Source organism: Pseudorca crassidens, chromosome 17, assembly GCF_039906515.1.
Source record: "Pseudorca crassidens isolate mPseCra1 chromosome 17, mPseCra1.hap1, whole genome shotgun sequence".
Classification (NCBI taxonomy): Eukaryota; Metazoa; Chordata; class Mammalia; order Artiodactyla; family Delphinidae; genus Pseudorca; species Pseudorca crassidens.
In genome coordinates, this window is record NC_090312.1 from 58,291,323 (window position 1) to 58,309,608 (window position 18,286).

The window sequence follows — 18,286 nt, forward strand, 5'->3', positions numbered from 1 at the left end:
TACACATGAATGAAGAAGTGAATGAATATTTCAACATTACTAGGAAATCAATGTGCATATTAAATAATATATTACATAACTAAAGCATAACAGCAACTTAAATGATAGTTAACAAATATAAGATATTCCTTTGAAGCCAGTCTTTATTAGACTGAATACAATCTCATAAGTATTTCTACTCACTTAGATTAATCATGTAAGACCCTGCACAGCCTGGTGTCAATCTTATCTCTCTCCACTCTTCTCTATGAGACCATTCTTCATCCACAGGGCTTTATTCACTTCTGCCTGAATTAGGACTCCAGGTATAATGCTTCATCCACCTAGAATTACCTTTCCATATCTGCCCATCCTTATAACACTAATTTGAAATCTCTCCTCTTCTAGAGTTATCTCCCATCACACTTGTAATCACCTGAAATAATTTCTTATTCTCAGCAATCACTAACCCTACTATTATGGACTGCCTATACCATCTATTCAAAATCTGCTCAGAATTGTGCAGCCAGAAAAAAAGAAAAAAAAAAAAAGCAAAAAAACCAGAGGATTTCTCATAGCACTAGAATGATTTCAGGGGCTAAAATCACCATGTGTAAATTTTTATTACAGGGCTTGCACCATATAAAAGCAATGTTCTAAGCACTTCACAAACATACGAGTTCTGCATTGTACACTGAACTAAACACTACTATTTCCATTTTACAGGCTAGGAAATGAATTCTGAGTGAATAACTTCTTCAAGTTACTTTACCACTGTGGCAAAGAATCATCTGCACACTAAAGATACACTGGTTATGGGTGGGAATGGCTGCCTAGTCCTATTTGCATCTAGGTGTGGTCAATGAAATGTAAGCATTAAGATGAGGACTACTTCCAGGCTTGAAATGCAGAAACTTCCAGAGCACAATCCTCCCTCTTTTTTCACCAGTCTGATGGTTTGACTTCTTTCCGTGTTCCATGATAGTGAGGGGCTCAGGAGAGGCCACCCCAAAATATGTCACTTTGGCATATTGATTCTTTCGAATTATAGTTATTAATACTTGAGAAACAGCCAATACAGGAAGGACACACTAACCCTCTTTTGTCCCCCTGAAAGCAAGAAATAAATCTCCCATGGGAGGGCTTCCCTGGTGGCGCAGTGGTTGAGAGTCCACCTGCCGATGCAGGGGACACGGGTTCGTGCCCCGGTCCGCGAAGATCCCACATGCCGCGGAGCGGCTGGGCCCGTGAGCCATGGCTGCTGAGCCTGCGCGTCCGGAGCCTGTGCTCCGCAACGGGAGAGGCCACAACAGTGAGAGGCCCGTGTACCGCAAAAAAAAAAAAAAAAAAAGAAACTCCCATGGGAAGAGTACCCTTCCTGTTCCAGGAATTAAAGAGACATCCTTATCACCAGAAATAGGGAATTTGAGGCCTAGAAACCTGTATAAACAAACTTTGTTACTTCTTTACTAATTTACTACCCCAAGGGCAAACCCCTTTGTTTTGTCAATTCTTTACAAATTTATTGTTTCCTTGTCTACAAGGTATAAAAGCTGCCTGCTTTGGTCACTTTTTTTAGTTTCATATTTCTATAAGGTCCTGTATGTACAAATTAATTTTTTCTCCTGTTAATCTGTCTTATATTAATTTAATAATTATATCAGCCAGAAAACCTTGAAGAGAAGAAAGGAAATGTTCACCTCCCCTATAGTAGCCACTCACTGAAAGATGTCAGAACATCCCACAGCCTGGTCCCTGGATGAAAGAGGGGCAGAGCTTCCATCCTCACCCACCTCCTCCCTAGGACACTGATTGTATTTTATGTGAGAAAGAAATAAATTTCTATTATGTTAATTATTGAAATGTCAAGGTTTATCTGATACTGAGGCTGGTATACTTTAACTAAAATATTATACAATAGTTGTCTTATGAGAAAGATCAAGTAAGTTGACGATTCTACTTTAAGTAAAAATGCAATAGATAATAAAGACCATGCATTCAAGTTGCCTGGTTTAAGCCTGACATCACAGAATAATCATTAATAGCATCCCTTCTCACTCTCAGAAGTATCCTGGTTTGGATGATAAGATGTACAGTCATGTTACTAATATACTTATATGAAAAAAATTGCTGGTGAGAATAAATATTGAAAATAATTAGAATGAGATTACATGAGCTTGATATCCTGCAGAAGCATCTGTGTGCTATAAGGCAAGTTTATTTCTCAGAGCTTCAGTTCTTATCCAGCAGAATAGGCATCAAAAAAGATAATCTGTGCTTGAAAAGCTTAGACAATGATGAAGTACAGTGCAAATATCTAGCCATTAATAAGACAAAACTATGAAAGTGTACCATTTTAAGGAATGTAAAGGAAGTATTCAATGAATAAAACCTTTCTTTAAACCCATATATCATTTACTATAAACTTTGAATAAAATATGTGTATGTTAACATTTGATGCTTACTGAAGACAGGATTATATTTAGAAAAATTAAATCAGGCTTTTTTTTTAAACATCTTTATTGGAGGATAATAGCTTTACAATGTTGTGTTAGTTTCTGCTGTATAACAAAGTGAATCAGCTATATGTATACATATATTCCAATATCCCCTCCCTCTTGCCTCTCCCTCCCACCCTCCTATCCCACCCCTCTAGGTGGTCACAAAGCACTGAGCTGATCTCCCTGTGCTATGAGGCTGTTTCCCACTAGCTATCTATTTTACATTTGGTAGTATATATATGTCCATGCCACTCTCTCACTTCGTCCCAGCCTACCCTTCCTGCTCCCTGTGTCCTCAAGTACATTCTCTACATCTGCATGTTTATTCCTGTCCTGCCCCTAGGTTCAACAGAACCAATCTTTTTTTTTTTAGATTTCACAGATATGTGCTAGCATACGGTATTTGTTTTTCTCTTTCTGACTTGCTTCACTCTGTATGACAGACTCGAGGTCCAAACACCTCACTACAAATAACTCAATTTCGTTTCTTTTTATGGCTGAGTAATAATCCATTGTATATATGTGCCACATCTTCTTTATCCATTCATCTGTTGATGGACACTTAGGTTTCTTCCATGTCCTAGCTATTGTAAATAGAGCTGAAATGAACATTGTGGTATATGACTCTTTTTGAATTATGGTTTTCTCAGTGTATATGCCCAGTAGTGGGATTGCTGGGTCATATGATAGTTCTATTTTTAGTTTTTTAAGGAACCTCCATACTGTTCTCCATAGTGGCTGTATCAATTTACATTCCCACCAGCAGTGCAAGAGGATTCCCTTTTCTCCACACCCTCTCCAGCATTTATTGTTTGTAGATTTTTTGATGATGGCCATTCTGATCAGTGTGAGGTGATACCTCATCAAGACAGTATGGTACTGGCACATAAAGAGAAATATACGTCAATGGAACAGGCTAGAAAGCCCAGAGATAAACCCACACACACATATGGCCATCTTATCTTTGATAAAGGAGGCAAGAATATACAATGGAGAAAAGACAGCCTCTTCAATAAGTGGTGCTGGGAAAACTAGACAGCTACATGTAAAAGAATGAAATTAGAACACTCCCTAACACCATACACAAAAATAAACTCAAAATGGATTAAAGATCTAAATGTAAGGCCAAACACTATCCAACTCTTAGAGGAAAACATAGGCACAACACTCTATGACATAAATCAGAGCAAGATCCTTTTTGACCCACTGCCTACAGAAATGGAAATAAAAACAAACAAATGGGACCTAATGAAACTTAAAAGCTTTTGCACAGCAAAGGAAACCATAAACAAGACGAAAAGACACCCCTCAAAATGGGAGAAAATATTTGCAAACGAAGCAACTGACAATGATTAATCTCCAAAATATAGAAGCAACTCATGCAGCTCAATATCAAAAAAAGAAACAACCCAATCCAAAAATGGGCAGAAGACCTAAACAGACATTTCTCCAAAGAATATATACAGATTGCCAACAAACACATGAAAGGATGCTCATCATTGCTAATCATGAGAGAAATCAGGCCTATTGCATAGCTACTTCTCAGGTGTCTGACTTTTGAGAGACTGAATCCCCTTGCATGGAGACCACATTGCCTTCCCTTTACAGCAAACCCATTGCAATTACTTGCTTTTCAGGGAACTTGCAACCAACCCTTCTTCTTCTTTCTCCTTCTCTTCCTCATCCTTCTCCTTTTTTCTTTCTCTCTTCATCTTCTTGTGTTACACTTTTAAATGGGGGTAAAAGGCCCTTTAGTGAAATCCATCCATTCCTCTAAACATCCAACCATTCACCCAGCACATACTTACTGAGCATTTGCCATGGAAGTGTCAGCACACTTCAAGGTGCTAAGAAGATTAATATAAACATATATAGTCACTGTTCTCCAGGAGCTTAGCGAATGGGGAGAAGGAAAAGATACCTATCACAAAACAGTAAATATAAAAATATAATTGAAAAGAAGGTATGTGCTAGAAAGGGATACCAGTAGGTTTGAGGTATCAAAGTAGGTTTCCTTAAAGTAATGACATTTGACCTGCGATCTGAAGGATGAACAGTCAACTGAAGGGAGTGAAGAAGTGGGGAAGTGAGGTGAGATGGTGGCAAGCTTGGCAAGCATATTCCACACACTCACACAGCCTGCACAAATGTCCTGGTGAGGAAAAGATGACTTGTTCAAAGAACTGATATAAGTCAATTCAGATGGAGCACCAAGAAAGGCTCAGAAGATGATGTTGTAAGTCTGCAAATGAGCAGAAAACAAATCACATAGAAAGTTGTAGGCCACAGCAAGTGTTTCAGTTTCTTTTTTGAGAACAATGGAAAATCATACATAGTTTTTATCAAAGGGTGATACGGTTAAATTTGTATTTTGAAAAGATCACTCTGGATGCAAAATGGTAGCTGAGAATAAAAACAATTTTGAAATCCATTACTCCTAGGACACCCTTGATAGATCGTTACCAGCATTTGTTTTCTTCTTCTTTGTCGACACCCAGGATTGCTCTCCAATATATTCCTTCTTATCAATGAATTTTCCATTACTTCCCTCATGATCAGAATTAAGAATATTCACCAGATTTACTTTAAAATTAGCAATCCCTATTCATGTTCTTTCTTTGAATTCCTTAAGCATTTATAAGACCTTTATAATATAATAAAATTAATTCTCTATTTTATGTATTCTTTTTTTAAGCTAGACTTTGGTCCTCAACAAAAAGAACCTGTATACAGGCTTTAGAGAAAAAATGATTTCTACAGATAAATGATTTTTTAGTGTTGGATTCTTCCTATTATTAATAACTGACTTCCTAAGTTCATAAATTGTGCTTTTGCAACCAACCTAAGAGTGAAAGTATCTAAAAATAAAGACCTTACAAATGTCTATTTATAGCCTGTGTGTAATCAAACAAAGTGCAATCAGTAGAAATTGACATTGATCGAGACTTAGTCTTCAACCTCTGCATGGTATTTTGGTACAAAAGAACACTTTATGTGTGACCTCTCATATAAAAATTGTCAGTATTAAACATTTAAGATGTTTATTTCACCTTTCACATAATGTGTTTGAGAAAAAACAGTTGCAATGGCTAAATTTCGATTAAAAATATAATAAATATTTCTAATATTAACAAAATTTAGAATCCAATTTCAATGAATTATTAAGGAGAGGATTCTCTTTTAAATTTTTAAATATAAATTATTTTAAATAACCAAATTGAAATACATTTTTATAGTGAGCTTTAATTATAGAAAATGTGTTTTTTACAAAAATTATTCAGAATAATTTCACAGATTTTGATTTTTTAAGAATCCCCAAGTACTGTGGATGAAAATGCAATCAATTGTTCTTTTCCACAGTTTAGCAATCCTTCATTACATGTCAAAGGCAGGAAGCCAGGGTTAAAAAAGGGATATCCCCTCTTCTACTGTGGTGAAAAAGATGTGCTGAAGAGCTGAAAACATATAATACAGCAAAATTAAGTTGTGACCAAGTTTCCTTTTCTTCATAATACCCACAGTGTATGCTGTGATGGGTACCCGGAAGGCAGCAATACCAAAAATCCATGTCTTCACCCAGTTTATTTATTTAAAATCCTTTAATGTGTTAAGTTATCATATCTCAAAACACATGACAAAGGGTATTTATCAGGTAAATTTCCTCAGAGTGCCAACCTTGACATGGGAATAAGAAGAGGAGATATCACTGGGGAAACGAAGAGGGAATGATTTTGAAACACGTTTCACAGACTGGGGTCACAGCTGGCATGAGGTCACATGCCACACAAGTTTGAATGAGTGAACTGTGCAATGAAAAACAAAAGGCATAAACTTTAAAGAGTAGTACAGAAAAGGGGACAGGGCACCCAAAATAAATATGTCAAAGTCACAATCAAGTTTGGGACATACCTTGATCATAGATTAAAAAAAAGAACTGTGAACATTCATTGCAGTTTGGGGAAATAAGTACTTTTCTTTGTTTTTGTTTAATTGCTCTGGGGTAATAAATATATAGGAGTCTTACCCCAAGGGAAAAATATCACCTTAATTATTAGTTTATATGCTATATGCCGTTAAGGGAAATAACCTCAGGAAAAAAAACACGTATTCAATAAAATATTCCTTGTGTTCATTATCATGTTAGTAAAATGCACAGACCATGGAACTATTTCAAGGTGCCTTTTCATGTGTTGTGGTATAAAATTTAGGAATCTTTGTCGATATAGTAAAAATAAAATATCCAAGGAAGAAAAGTTAATCAAACCATAATAGACTGTGACCTATTTTCAAAAATCAGATTAGAGTTCCAATATTTTGAGCTCTCATTACTGATCTCCCTTAGTTTCTCTATGAACTATAATTTTTAGGTAGAATCCAGCAATTTTTAAAATAATTTCTCATTTTATGTTTTCTCTGCTACTCAGCTGGGCAGATGGCTTTGGGTATAGAAGACACTGATATGGAAAGAAACTTAGGCTTTAAAGGTCCTATGACTAAGCTCTCCTAAATGAGTTTTTTAAATATTAGAATCAAAAAGAACACTTGCATATATGGCCTTGGCAGTTTGGAAATCATTAGTAGGTTAAAGGAACTGATACAAGAATCAATAACTAAGAAAGTAGTCATCCAATAAGTTTAGGAAGTTTAGGAAGGACATAGTAACTACAACTTAGAATTGGGAGATCAAAGAGCTGTGCATAAAGTAGTTCAGATTTAGATTTCCAGAAGGCTTATCAGAAAGTCTCTTCTAGTTATTTGGACCCAAAGATTTCTCCACAGATCTGTCTTCAGCCAATATTCTTCTCACTCTATGTACTTTCCCAGAGTGAGCTTATCCATCCCCATAGTTTTAACACTATCTGTGTTGATGACTCACAATTTTTTTTTTTTTTTTTTTGCGGTACGCGGGCCCCTCACTGTTGTGGCCTCTCCTGTTGCGGAGCACAGGCTCCAGACGCGCAGGCTCAGCGGCCATGGCTCACGGGCCCAGCCACTCCGCGGCATGTGGGATTTTCCCGGACTGGGGCACAAACCCGTGTCCCCTCCATCGGCAGGTGGACTCTCAATCACTGTGCCACCAGGGAAGCCCAACTCACAAATTTTTTACTCTTAGTCCAAATCTCTCCTCTTAGTTTGGACCTGCATATTCAAGATTCTACTAGATACAGGTACCTGGATATCTTGAGGCATGTACATCAATCTTAATACCTCTATTCAATCCTGAACTCATTGTCTTACACAAAAATCTTTTTCCCTTTGGAAATCATTCTCCATCATCCTAGTGCTCTGCAAGTCAATCCAACAGAGAACTCAACCCAGAAATATGGGAATCATTCTTGAGTCTTCTCTCCCTCTGTCTCACCCAGTGTGCCAACTAGTTATTAAGTCCTATTGATCCTACCTCATTTTCCTTCTTCATTTCCATAATTAGATACCTTGACTCTTCCAGTAGGCTCCCAACACATTTCCTTGCTTCTAGTTTTATATCACATTAATCCATCCATCAATCTGCTAATGGATTATTCTTTCAATTAAAAAATGTCAACATATTACTCCCCAACTTAAAATATTTCAGTGTTTCCCCTTACTTGTAGACACAAAATGGTTATTAATATTTTCCATTTAATAAATGCTATTTAATAAATAAATAAACATTTAATAAATGTTTCATCACATGCATAACCGATTCTTAGTTTAAGGATAAATCTATAATTCCATAGTACTATAAGAACTCACATTAGGATGTTTAATTTTTTCTGGTACTATTGATGTTTAACTCTAATTTCTAAATTGTACATAAAAATTTTAAATACATTGTTATATGAAGATTGTTTCTATTTAGAAGAAGTTACTTGAATATGCATTGAGGTCAAATAAGATAATATAGGTAAAGTACTAGCCCAATGCATGGCTTAATATTAATTTTCTTCCCACTCTAAAGAGAAATAACAATGCTTAAATAGGTTGTGGTACATGACGTTAATATCTATTTCTTATGTCAGTGGTCTATATTTTATCCATAATCAATCCACTTCAAGTCAAGGGCTTGTAGGGTTTAGTGGGAGTTGTGAATCATAAAAGGTTTATTTGAGTATCAAAAATTTCAAGAAGCCAGTGATTTTACCTAAACCTAAGTTTCCCCTATCACCAAAAGCAAAATACTTAAAGCCAGAAATTAATATACCTCCCGGGAAACCGTTTTCTTCAGGAACCAGCTTCCTATAAGGAACATCTGGAAGACAAGATGTTCCTGAGTCTCCAGCAATATGGTTTAAGAAAAGATGAGTATGTTGAAACACTTGCCCTGAAAAGCAAGGTTATTAAGTTATAAAGCACTTGCTTTGTATGAAAAGGCCTTCAACTTAGACACAAGGAGTGAGAGACTAGATTTCAACTAAAAGAATAAAGTCTTTGACTTGGATTCAGGCAGAAAGGGTGATTATGGCTGATTAAATAGATGCTCCAGAGATTAACTGGAGGACACAACCGAGAGAGGATCCCAGAATGACTGGGAATGAAAAATGTATCTTATTAGAAGCACAATTTAATTCTGTGGCTCTCAAAGCATAGTAATTTGGTGTCGTCATTTTTTTCCTTGGGTTTTTCTAACTAAGGCACTAAATTTTAGTATGGGTATTGCTCCTTCCTCACTGCATTCTTCTCAAAAGGACAGTGAATAAGTGAGCAGTGACAGGTGTAGGCTGCCCCAAAATATGCCTCATTGACATATTGATTATTTTGAATTAAAGTTACTTAAGAAAGAGCTGATGCAAGAGGGACACTAACCCTCCTCTCTGTCTCTCTAAAGTCAGGAAATAAATCTCTCTCATGTGAAAGGTGCCCTCCCTACAACAGGAGGTAGAAGAACACCTTTATTGCCAGCGATAGGGAATTTGGGCAGAGAAACCTGTCTAAACAAACCTTCTTACTTCTTTACTAACGTGCTACTCAAGCCCACACTTTGCTTAAACTCCTTACTAATTAAGTCCCCAAACCTAAGTTTCTTTGTCCTGTCAATTCCTCTCAAATTTATTGTTTCTTTTGAATGGATAAAAAGATGTGGCACATATATACAGTGGAATATTACTCAGCCATAAAAAAGAAATGAAATTGAGTTATTTGTAGTGAGGTGGATGGACCTATAGTCTGTCATACAGAGTGAAGTAAGTCAGAAAGACAAAAACAAATAACGTATGCTCACAGATATATATGGAATCTAAAAAAAAAAAAAAAAGAAAAATGGTTCTGAAGGACCTAGGGGCAGGACAGGATTAAACACGCAGACGTAGAGAATGGACTTGAGGACACGGGGAAGGGGAAGCTGGGATGAAGTGAGAGAGTGGCACTGACATATATACACTACCAAATGTAAAATAGCTAGTGGGAAGCAGCCGCATAGCACAGGGAGATAAGTTCTGTGCTTTGCGTCCACCTAGAGGGGTGGAATAGGGAGGGTGGGAGGGAGAGGCAAGAGGGAGGGGATATGGGGATATATGTATACATATAGCTGATTCACTTTGTTATACAGCAGAAACTAACACAACAATGTAAAGCCATTTTACTCCAGTAAAGATGTTAAAAAAAAATTATTGTTTCTTTGTCTCAAAAGTATAAAAGCTGCCTGCTCTGGCTACTTCTCAGGCCCCATTTCTGAGACCTCCATGTGCACAAATTACAATTTGTTCCCTTTTCTCCTGTTAATCTGTGTTGTGTCAATTTTATTACTAGCCCACCCACAAGTACTCAAGAGGAGTAAAGGGGGAAATTTCCCCCTCCCTGACATAGGAAAGGGACTCTGGAAAATTATCTATAGTTCATTAACACGTGAACTGGACTTTACATTGGTCATTAATTTTTAAAAATTAATAGTTAAATGCATCTCTACTAGTATGTACTAATCTCATAACAATCAGGGTAGAGGCAATAAATGGGTATTTCTCTGATTTTGGCTCAGATGTGGCCCTAAGTAGAGATTTCAACTTAGAAGTTAAAGCAAAATTGGACAGAAAATTCCAATATCAAGGTAAACAAGTAGAATTGGGACATTGAAAAAAAAAAAAAATATGTAAAACTTACCAATGTCTTTTGGATGGCATTACTTTTCTTTAAAATATAGAAAAGTGAATTGGAGAAATATAAATAAAACTATATTCTTATACGGTAATGATTATTTGTGGTTTTATTGCAAGCACTTATGTAAAACATCTTTTTTTCCTCAAGACTATTACCTCAGGCTTCACTCTCACTTTATTGAATTCCACACCTTCCCCCCAATTTTTTGTAATTACATTGTATAACTTGATAATACAACATTCTTAACATTCTTCTAACTTGATTTGTTTATGCTTTTATAGCTTGTTTCTTTTATATGCTCCTTCATCTTTATTATGTCTGTGGGCATGATAGAAGTAACATCATAAATTAAAATACGTAATTCCAGGGAGTTCTCTGGTGGCCTAGCAGTTAGGATTCTGGCCTTTCCTCACTATGGCCCAGGTTCAATCCCTGGTTGGGGAACTGAGATCTTGCAAGCCACGCGGTGTGGCCAAAAATTTTTTTATAAAAATATATAATTCCAGATACTGATGAGGGCTATGAAAAAAATACAAAGTACAATAATAGAATAGACAGTGCAGGCAAGAGGGTAGAAGACTATTTTATTTTAGATAAGTTGGTCAGAAAAGCCTCTCTGGGAAAGTAAAATTTGAGCACAGTATACAGTAAAGCAGGGAAAGAATGATTAGCAAGGACCTGTCTTCTGAGCAGAGGGAATACCAAGTCCAAAGCCTCTGAGGTAGGAACAATCTTGGAATGTTTGTAGCATATCAAGACGGCCAGCAACACTGAAGTGGTACAAGAAGGCAGAGAGAAGGAGATGGAGTTGAAGATGTGGTAATGTGGTGCATCATCGCCATGGTATAGAATATAAACCTTATTCTGGGTGCAATGAAAGGCATTACAGACTTAAGAGCAAATTAATGGCAAAATCTCATTTATGTTTTTAAAGGGACACTGGCAGGACTGGGAAGAGGCAGACCAGTTAGGGGGTTATTTCAGTAGTCCACCTGAGATAATAGTGGCCTGTATAAGACGGCTATTGGTATAGATTTAAAAGTTGATTGGGTTTGGGATATATTGATGGTAAGAAACATGATGATGGATTACATTTGGAGTGTGGGGGGAAGAGAAGAATCAAGGTTGATACCTAGGATTTTGTTTGAAAAACTGGATAAATGAAGGTTCCATTTATTGTGATGGAGAAGTATGCAGGTGAAGGAAGTTGCGATGTGGATATCCAAAAGAAGACCTGGTATAATCAGTTTAATATAAGAATCTGAACCTCACAAGAGATATAAATTAGGGAATCACTGATGTGTTAATTATACTTTTTCCTTATGTAGAAAAAAGTGTCTAATTCATATTTTTATCTGCATACTTACTACAAAGTATTTTCTCCTAAGAATTTTCCTTTTACTTCAGACTATATTCTTATTTCTTTGAAAAAAAAACTATATTATTCCCTGGACATCAGACATAAATGTGATTATTGCACATGACTGAACAGGCATGACATACAAGATTCCTGCCTAGATAAGAAAGAATAGTTTATATTCCTTTTCCAGTAATTAAGATTTACTTCCTTTTGCTATTTTCTATCCCTTCTCCCCCCACAAAAAAAACAGTAAATGAGGAAAATACATTAGCCCCTCAGAGCAAGTGCTATAAGTATAAAAAGTAGTTATTTTATTTTATTTTTTACTCCACAAAGTGTTTCCTAGAAGATAAGACATCATTGCAAGTCAAATAAAGTTAAACATGATGCGTATCTTTTATCTGCCTGGACCTGTTAAGACTGGTGGAGGTAACAAGTATTACAAAGCAGACGATCTCAAGCTTATAAATTTGTAGAGAAAATAAGGCACTTATAAGTAAACCAATATAAGAACAAGAAAAAAATATAAATTATAAATATATAAGTACTATAATTGGTTAAGAGATAAATATAATAGTAGTGCTTGTCCAGATATGCTCAGAAACTAGAACACTAATGTGAAACCCATACCGGAGAGGGACTTACCAAGTGGTTGGCCTGCGATGATCCTGGCATTTTCTCCAGCCACTGCAGCTCTTGCGTGCCGCTCACTCATGTACTGTACAAATGCATAACCTTTGTGAACTGAGCAGCCAACTATTTTTCCATACTTTGAGAAAATGGCTTCAATGTCAACTTTCTTGACAATGGCTGTATTTAGATTGCCAATGAAAACACGCGAGTTGATGGACTTGGGGTCATTCTTATTGGTGACATTGCTGGTCTGTGTTTTGCCAGTCATGGTTGGCTCACCTTGTTTTAGTCCTTAAACAAACAACAACAACAAAAAAATCAAAAGGAAAATAATTAGATTGAATGGATACCACTGGCTTTTAACAATTTTTCAATAGTGTATCAGGTAAACTCAAATCCCCAAGTACTACTGATTTTCTTGAGAAGAAAATTTAATAATATATTAATAAAAGGTGAATATTGCATTGCAAAATGAAGTAGAAAAATAATTATAATTATTTAGCATACAGTTATAAATAAATTCCTGATTAATTTATCTAAAATTCAGGCCTGCACAGTGATAGTTTTTGTAGTTTTTATTTTTAAGTCTATCAATATTTCAGAAGCAAGTATGAGAAATAAGCCACCTTAATCTATCAGTGAAAAAGAAAAGCCAGAATGGCTAAGGTCTGATGGTGGAATATAGTACTGTAACTTCCATTTATGGTGGAGAACATGCATTTTAATTTCTACATTTTCTATAATACGTAGATATGTTAGCTATTTCATTATCAAAACACTTCTATCAGAAACTAACAATTCATTTCATTAAATGCTGTGGAAGAGAAAAAAAGGAATTAAAAATTTTATTGGAAAATTTAACATAAGAAAAACATATTTTGAAAATAAAGGATTTAACCAGAATTAATTCTGTACATTCTCTGTAACCAATACCAAATATCAGTTTAAAAACAAAAACAAAAACAAAAAAAACAACAGCATGTGTAGCTAGTTTTCATCAATGATCAGCAAATTAGTAGACTGGGCATCTGTACTGAAATTTCCATTCTCAACCTCATTTTTAATTCATTTACCTAATGGCTCCTATGTTGCCTAAGGACTGCTAGTATTTCTAAAAACTGTTTTGTGAGTTTGGCAGAGTATTTAATTGTGCTTAATTAAACTCAATGAAACTTTTATTTCCAAGTACTCCAGCACTTACAGATTTATTTTTTAAGCCTTTAAAAATGCATTCATTCATTCAACAATATTTATTAAGCACTATTTTTTTTTCTTTTTCTTTTTTTTTTTGCCAGACATCATCTTCTAAAGTGCCTACCAATTTAAAGAAACTAGTATGGTGAAACTAAAATTTCAACAAGGATACAATCTCTAATATTGATGATAATTGTTGAACACTAGCTAATTGATACATTTTATCAGTGACATATTTTTATACAAATAATATCTTAAAATCTTATAGCTATATAAATAATAAGTGTATATTTTTTTAAAAACAATTTAAAATGACATTTCTAAATTGAGCACTAAAGGGGTGGAAATTTTAAAGGCATGTAAATTAGATATACTTGAAAATTTACTCACTATTCATTTAAAGCAGCTACTTCTAAAATCAAGAGCAACCACATAACACAAAAATGTTTCAAATTAGGCTGTTAATGATTACTTCTTGGATTATTAAAATTTTACTAAATATTGGACACAACATTATACATATCTCTTTATAATGAGGGCTGACTTCATAAACAGCTATTCACATAAAAATTGAGTATGGCATCATTAAAAACAGGGATTATATTGCTGCCTTGTTTTGTTTTGGCTTAGCTACATTTAAGGGCTTCCTTTAAGAATTATTCAAGGTTAGGGTTGAAGGAAACGAAAGTTGATTCTTTTTTGTTAATTTTGCAATTTGAGCTATTGCATACCTTAAGCTAATGCTCTGAGAATCAATTCAAATAAGAAAAATTAAGGTGTACATATGTATTTTAAACATTTAGCTTCCTCATATAATCTAGTGTATTTTAACCACACTGAAGAGGAAAAATAAACTAAATATCCATTTTTTGGCTCCAGAATGTATTAAGGGCTACCTTTCTTACAACTCTAGTCCAACATCAGTAATGCAATCCATAGAAATAATATTATTTTCTTTTTGCTCTTATGTGATAGATATTTTTAGAAATATCATAAAGCTACTTTTAAGAATTAATGATTCTTATGGTTGACATTTTCTTTCCTGGACAGGAAAGAAAATTTATTCCTGGACAGGAATAAATTGGTTAAAATGGAAACACAAGAATTGTTAGAAGAGGTCATAAACATGGTTTACAGAGCCCAGTGGTCTTTCTTTGACAGTGACCCTGAGTCAAATTTAAAATGAGGGCACAGCTGCACTCTGAATTCTTACTGTAAGTGTCAACATGCTTTCTCTGACTCCAACCTTTTACTATATGTAGATGACTCTCATAACTGTAAGTCCAAACTGCCTTTTGTGTAATTCCACTTAATGACTTTTGATCACCTTAAAGTCTCTGTGTATCTAACTGCTCACATAAAGACTGACTTGCCAGTTTCTACCAGGTTTTATTAATGAAAGAGTTTTGTCACTGTGTTGTACACTATCAATATTCTCTGAAAAATTAAGCCTTAACTCATAATGTAATATTTAGTTTGTGCTTCTCTGTTACATGACTCTTCGTCAGTTGAAGAAAGACTTCCACTTTCCATCATGATGGAATAACAAGGGTTAAATTACCTCTCTGACTCAAACAACTAGAAAATCAGGCTAATATACATGGAACAAATTTTTTTTCTGACATTAAGCCATAGGCAGTGCAGATCTATGACAGCTGAGCAAAAATAAGTAAATAAATAACAAAGTAAGGTCTAGGCTTGCCCCAGCTTTCTGTCTGGGAAGCATATTTCATGTCATAGAGTTGGTGTGTGTGTGTGTGTGTGTGTGTGCACGTGTGCATGTGTGTGTGTATCACTGAAAGCAGAGACAGTGACCTTACTGAATTTATGTGATAGATCAGAGTTTAAGGCGTCTAAAGAGGCAGGAATTTGTGAGGCAGATTTCTAGAGAGAAGAGAGCTATACAGAGAAGTAATTCCAGAAATCACCTTAGGGGTCCCTTGAATCTATGCTGATTCCTAGGGTATGCATGCAGTAGATGAACTTCTATGAGGCTGGTTAAAAAGTTATTGGAAAGCTGTGAGCTGAATGCTTCCCAGACCCACAAAAGGCTATGTATCATTCAATTCCTACAAGTGACAGTAGAAAGTCCAAATTGAATCCCTCAATCATTAAATTTAGACATCAGAAGGACCAGGCCTTAGTAATGGGCATAAATAATCCTCAGAGTAAAAAGTACTCAAGGACCACCCCAACAAAACTTAAAAACAACTCTCAGGATGATCAAACTAAACCAAAAAACAACTTAACTGTCTATGAGAGCAAAGCGTAATACTTCTTTATGAAAACTAGAACTCAGACAGTCAACAACATAAAATACAAAATCTTTAGAATCCAGTTAAAACCTCCCAGAGATCCCAAGATCAAAAACTATGACCCATAATCAGGAGAGAAATTAAAGAATACAAGAAAGAATGAAGTGGAACATCTAAAGATGAAAACTGTAATATCTAAAATGAAAAATTGATTTTTTTCTCACTAGGAGCTCCATCTGAAGCACTGGGTACAAGGCTTCCAAGTGAGGCATCCTACGAGCAAGTGAAAGAATAAGCACAAAGGGAAAGGAAAAAAAAAAAAAGGAGTGTAAAGACTTAAAATGCAGCAGAGACCCAAGCAGTTTGAGTTTGCTCCTGCCCTTTCTGCAAGGGGTAATCAAAACTCTACTGCAGACAGGAGGAGCTTCAAGATGCTGGGAGCGTTAAGACATGGAGATCACCTTCCTCCCCACAAATACATCAGAAATACATCTACATGTGGAACAACTCCTACAGAACACCTACTGAATGCTAGTAGAAGACCTCAGACCTCCCAAAAGGCAAGAAACTCCCCACGTACCTGGGTAGGGCAAAAGAAAAAAGAAAAAAACAGAGACAAAAGAATAGGGGCGGGACCTGCACCAGTGGGAGGGAGCCGTGAAGGAGGAAAGGTTTCCACACACTAGAAAGCCCCTTCTCAGGCAGAGACTGCGGGTGGCAGAGGGGGGAAGCTCTGGAGCCGCAGAGAACACAGCAACAGGAGTGCGGTGGGCAAAGCGGAGAGATTCCCGCACAGAGGATCTGTGCTGACCAGCACTCACCAGCCCGAGAGGCTTGTCTGCTCACCCGCCGGGGCGGAGGGGGAGCTGGGAGCTGAGGCTCGGGCTTCGGTCGGATAGCAGGGAGAGGACTGGTGTTGGCGGCATGAACACAGCCTGAAGGGGGCTAGTGCGCGACGACGGCTACCTGGGAGGGAGTCCAGGAAAAAGTCTGGAGCTGCCGAAGAGGCAAGAGACATTTTCTTGCCTCTTTGTTTCCCGTGCACGAGGAGAGGGGATTAAGCGCACCGCTTAAAGGAGCTCCAGAGACGAGCGTGAGCTGCGGCTATCAGCGCGGACCCCAGAGACGGGCATGAGACGCAAAGGGTGCTGCTGCCGCCACCAAGAAGCCTGTGTGCAAGCACAGGTCACGATCCACACCTCCCCTCCCGGGAGTCTGTGTAGCCCACCACTGCCAGGATTCCGTGATCCAGGGACAACTTCCCCGGGAAAATGCACAGCGTGCAACATCACGCCGGCCTCTGCCTCACAGGCTCTCCCCGCACTCCTTGCCCCTCCCTACCCCATGGCCTGAGTTGAGCCAGAGCCGCTGAATCAGCGGCTCCTTTAACCCCATCCTGTCTGAGCGAAGAATAGACGCCCTCAGGTGACCTATATGCAGAGGCGGGTCCAAATCCAAAGCTGTACCCCGAGAACTGTGCAAACAAAGAAAAGAAAGGAAAATCTCTCCCAGCAGCCTCAGGAACAGAGGATTAAATCTCCACAATCAACTTGATGTACCCTGCATCTGTGGAATTCATGAATAGACAATGAATCATCCCAAATTGAGGAGGTGGACTTTGGGAGCAAAGATATATATACTTTTTTCCCTTTTTCTCTTTTTGTGAGTGTGTATGCATATGCTTCTGTGTGTGATTTTGTCTGTATAGCTTTGCTTTTACCATTTGTCCTAGGGTTCTGTGTGTCCGTATTTTTTTTTTACTTTAAAAAATTTTCTTCTTAATACTTCTTTTATTTTTTATTTTAATAACTTCATTTTATTTTACTTTATTTTATTTTATCTTCTTTATTTCTTTCTATTTTTTCTCCCTTTTATTCTGAGCCGTGTGGATGAAAGGCTCTTGGTGCTCCAGCCAGGGATCAGGGCTGTTCCTCTGAGGTGGGAGAGCCAAGTTCAGGACACTGGTCCACAAGAGACCTACGAGCTCCACGTAATATCAAATAGCGAAAATCTCCCAGAGATCTCCATCTCAACACCAAGACCCAGCTTCACTCAATGACCAGCAAGCTACAGTGCTGGATTCCCTATGCCAAACAACTAGCAATACAGGAACACAACCCCACCCATTAGCAGAGAGGCCACCTAAAATCATAATAAAGCCACAGAAACCCCCAAACACACCACCAGACATGGACCTGCCCACCAGAAAGACAAGATCCAGCCTCATCCACCAGAACACAGGCACTAGTCCCCTCCACCAGGAAGCCTACACAACCCACTGAACCAAACTT

The 18,286-nt window shown here is 37.0% G+C and overlaps 1 protein-coding gene across 5 annotated transcripts in view; it reads right to left on the reverse strand.

The window, feature by feature from the left end:
• RALYL (RALY RNA binding protein like) overlaps window positions 1–18,286 on the reverse strand; it is an 822,874-nt gene that overhangs the window by 490,139 nt on the left and 314,449 nt on the right. For all 5 annotated transcript variants that reach the window (XM_067711969.1, XM_067711970.1, XM_067711968.1 and 2 more), the window contains one exon: window positions 12,559–12,837. In XM_067711969.1, coding sequence (XP_067568070.1) covers window positions 12,559–12,814 — 256 coding nt within the window. In that variant the 5' untranslated portion in view covers window positions 12,815–12,837. The remainder of the gene's footprint in view (window positions 1–12,558; window positions 12,838–18,286) is intronic.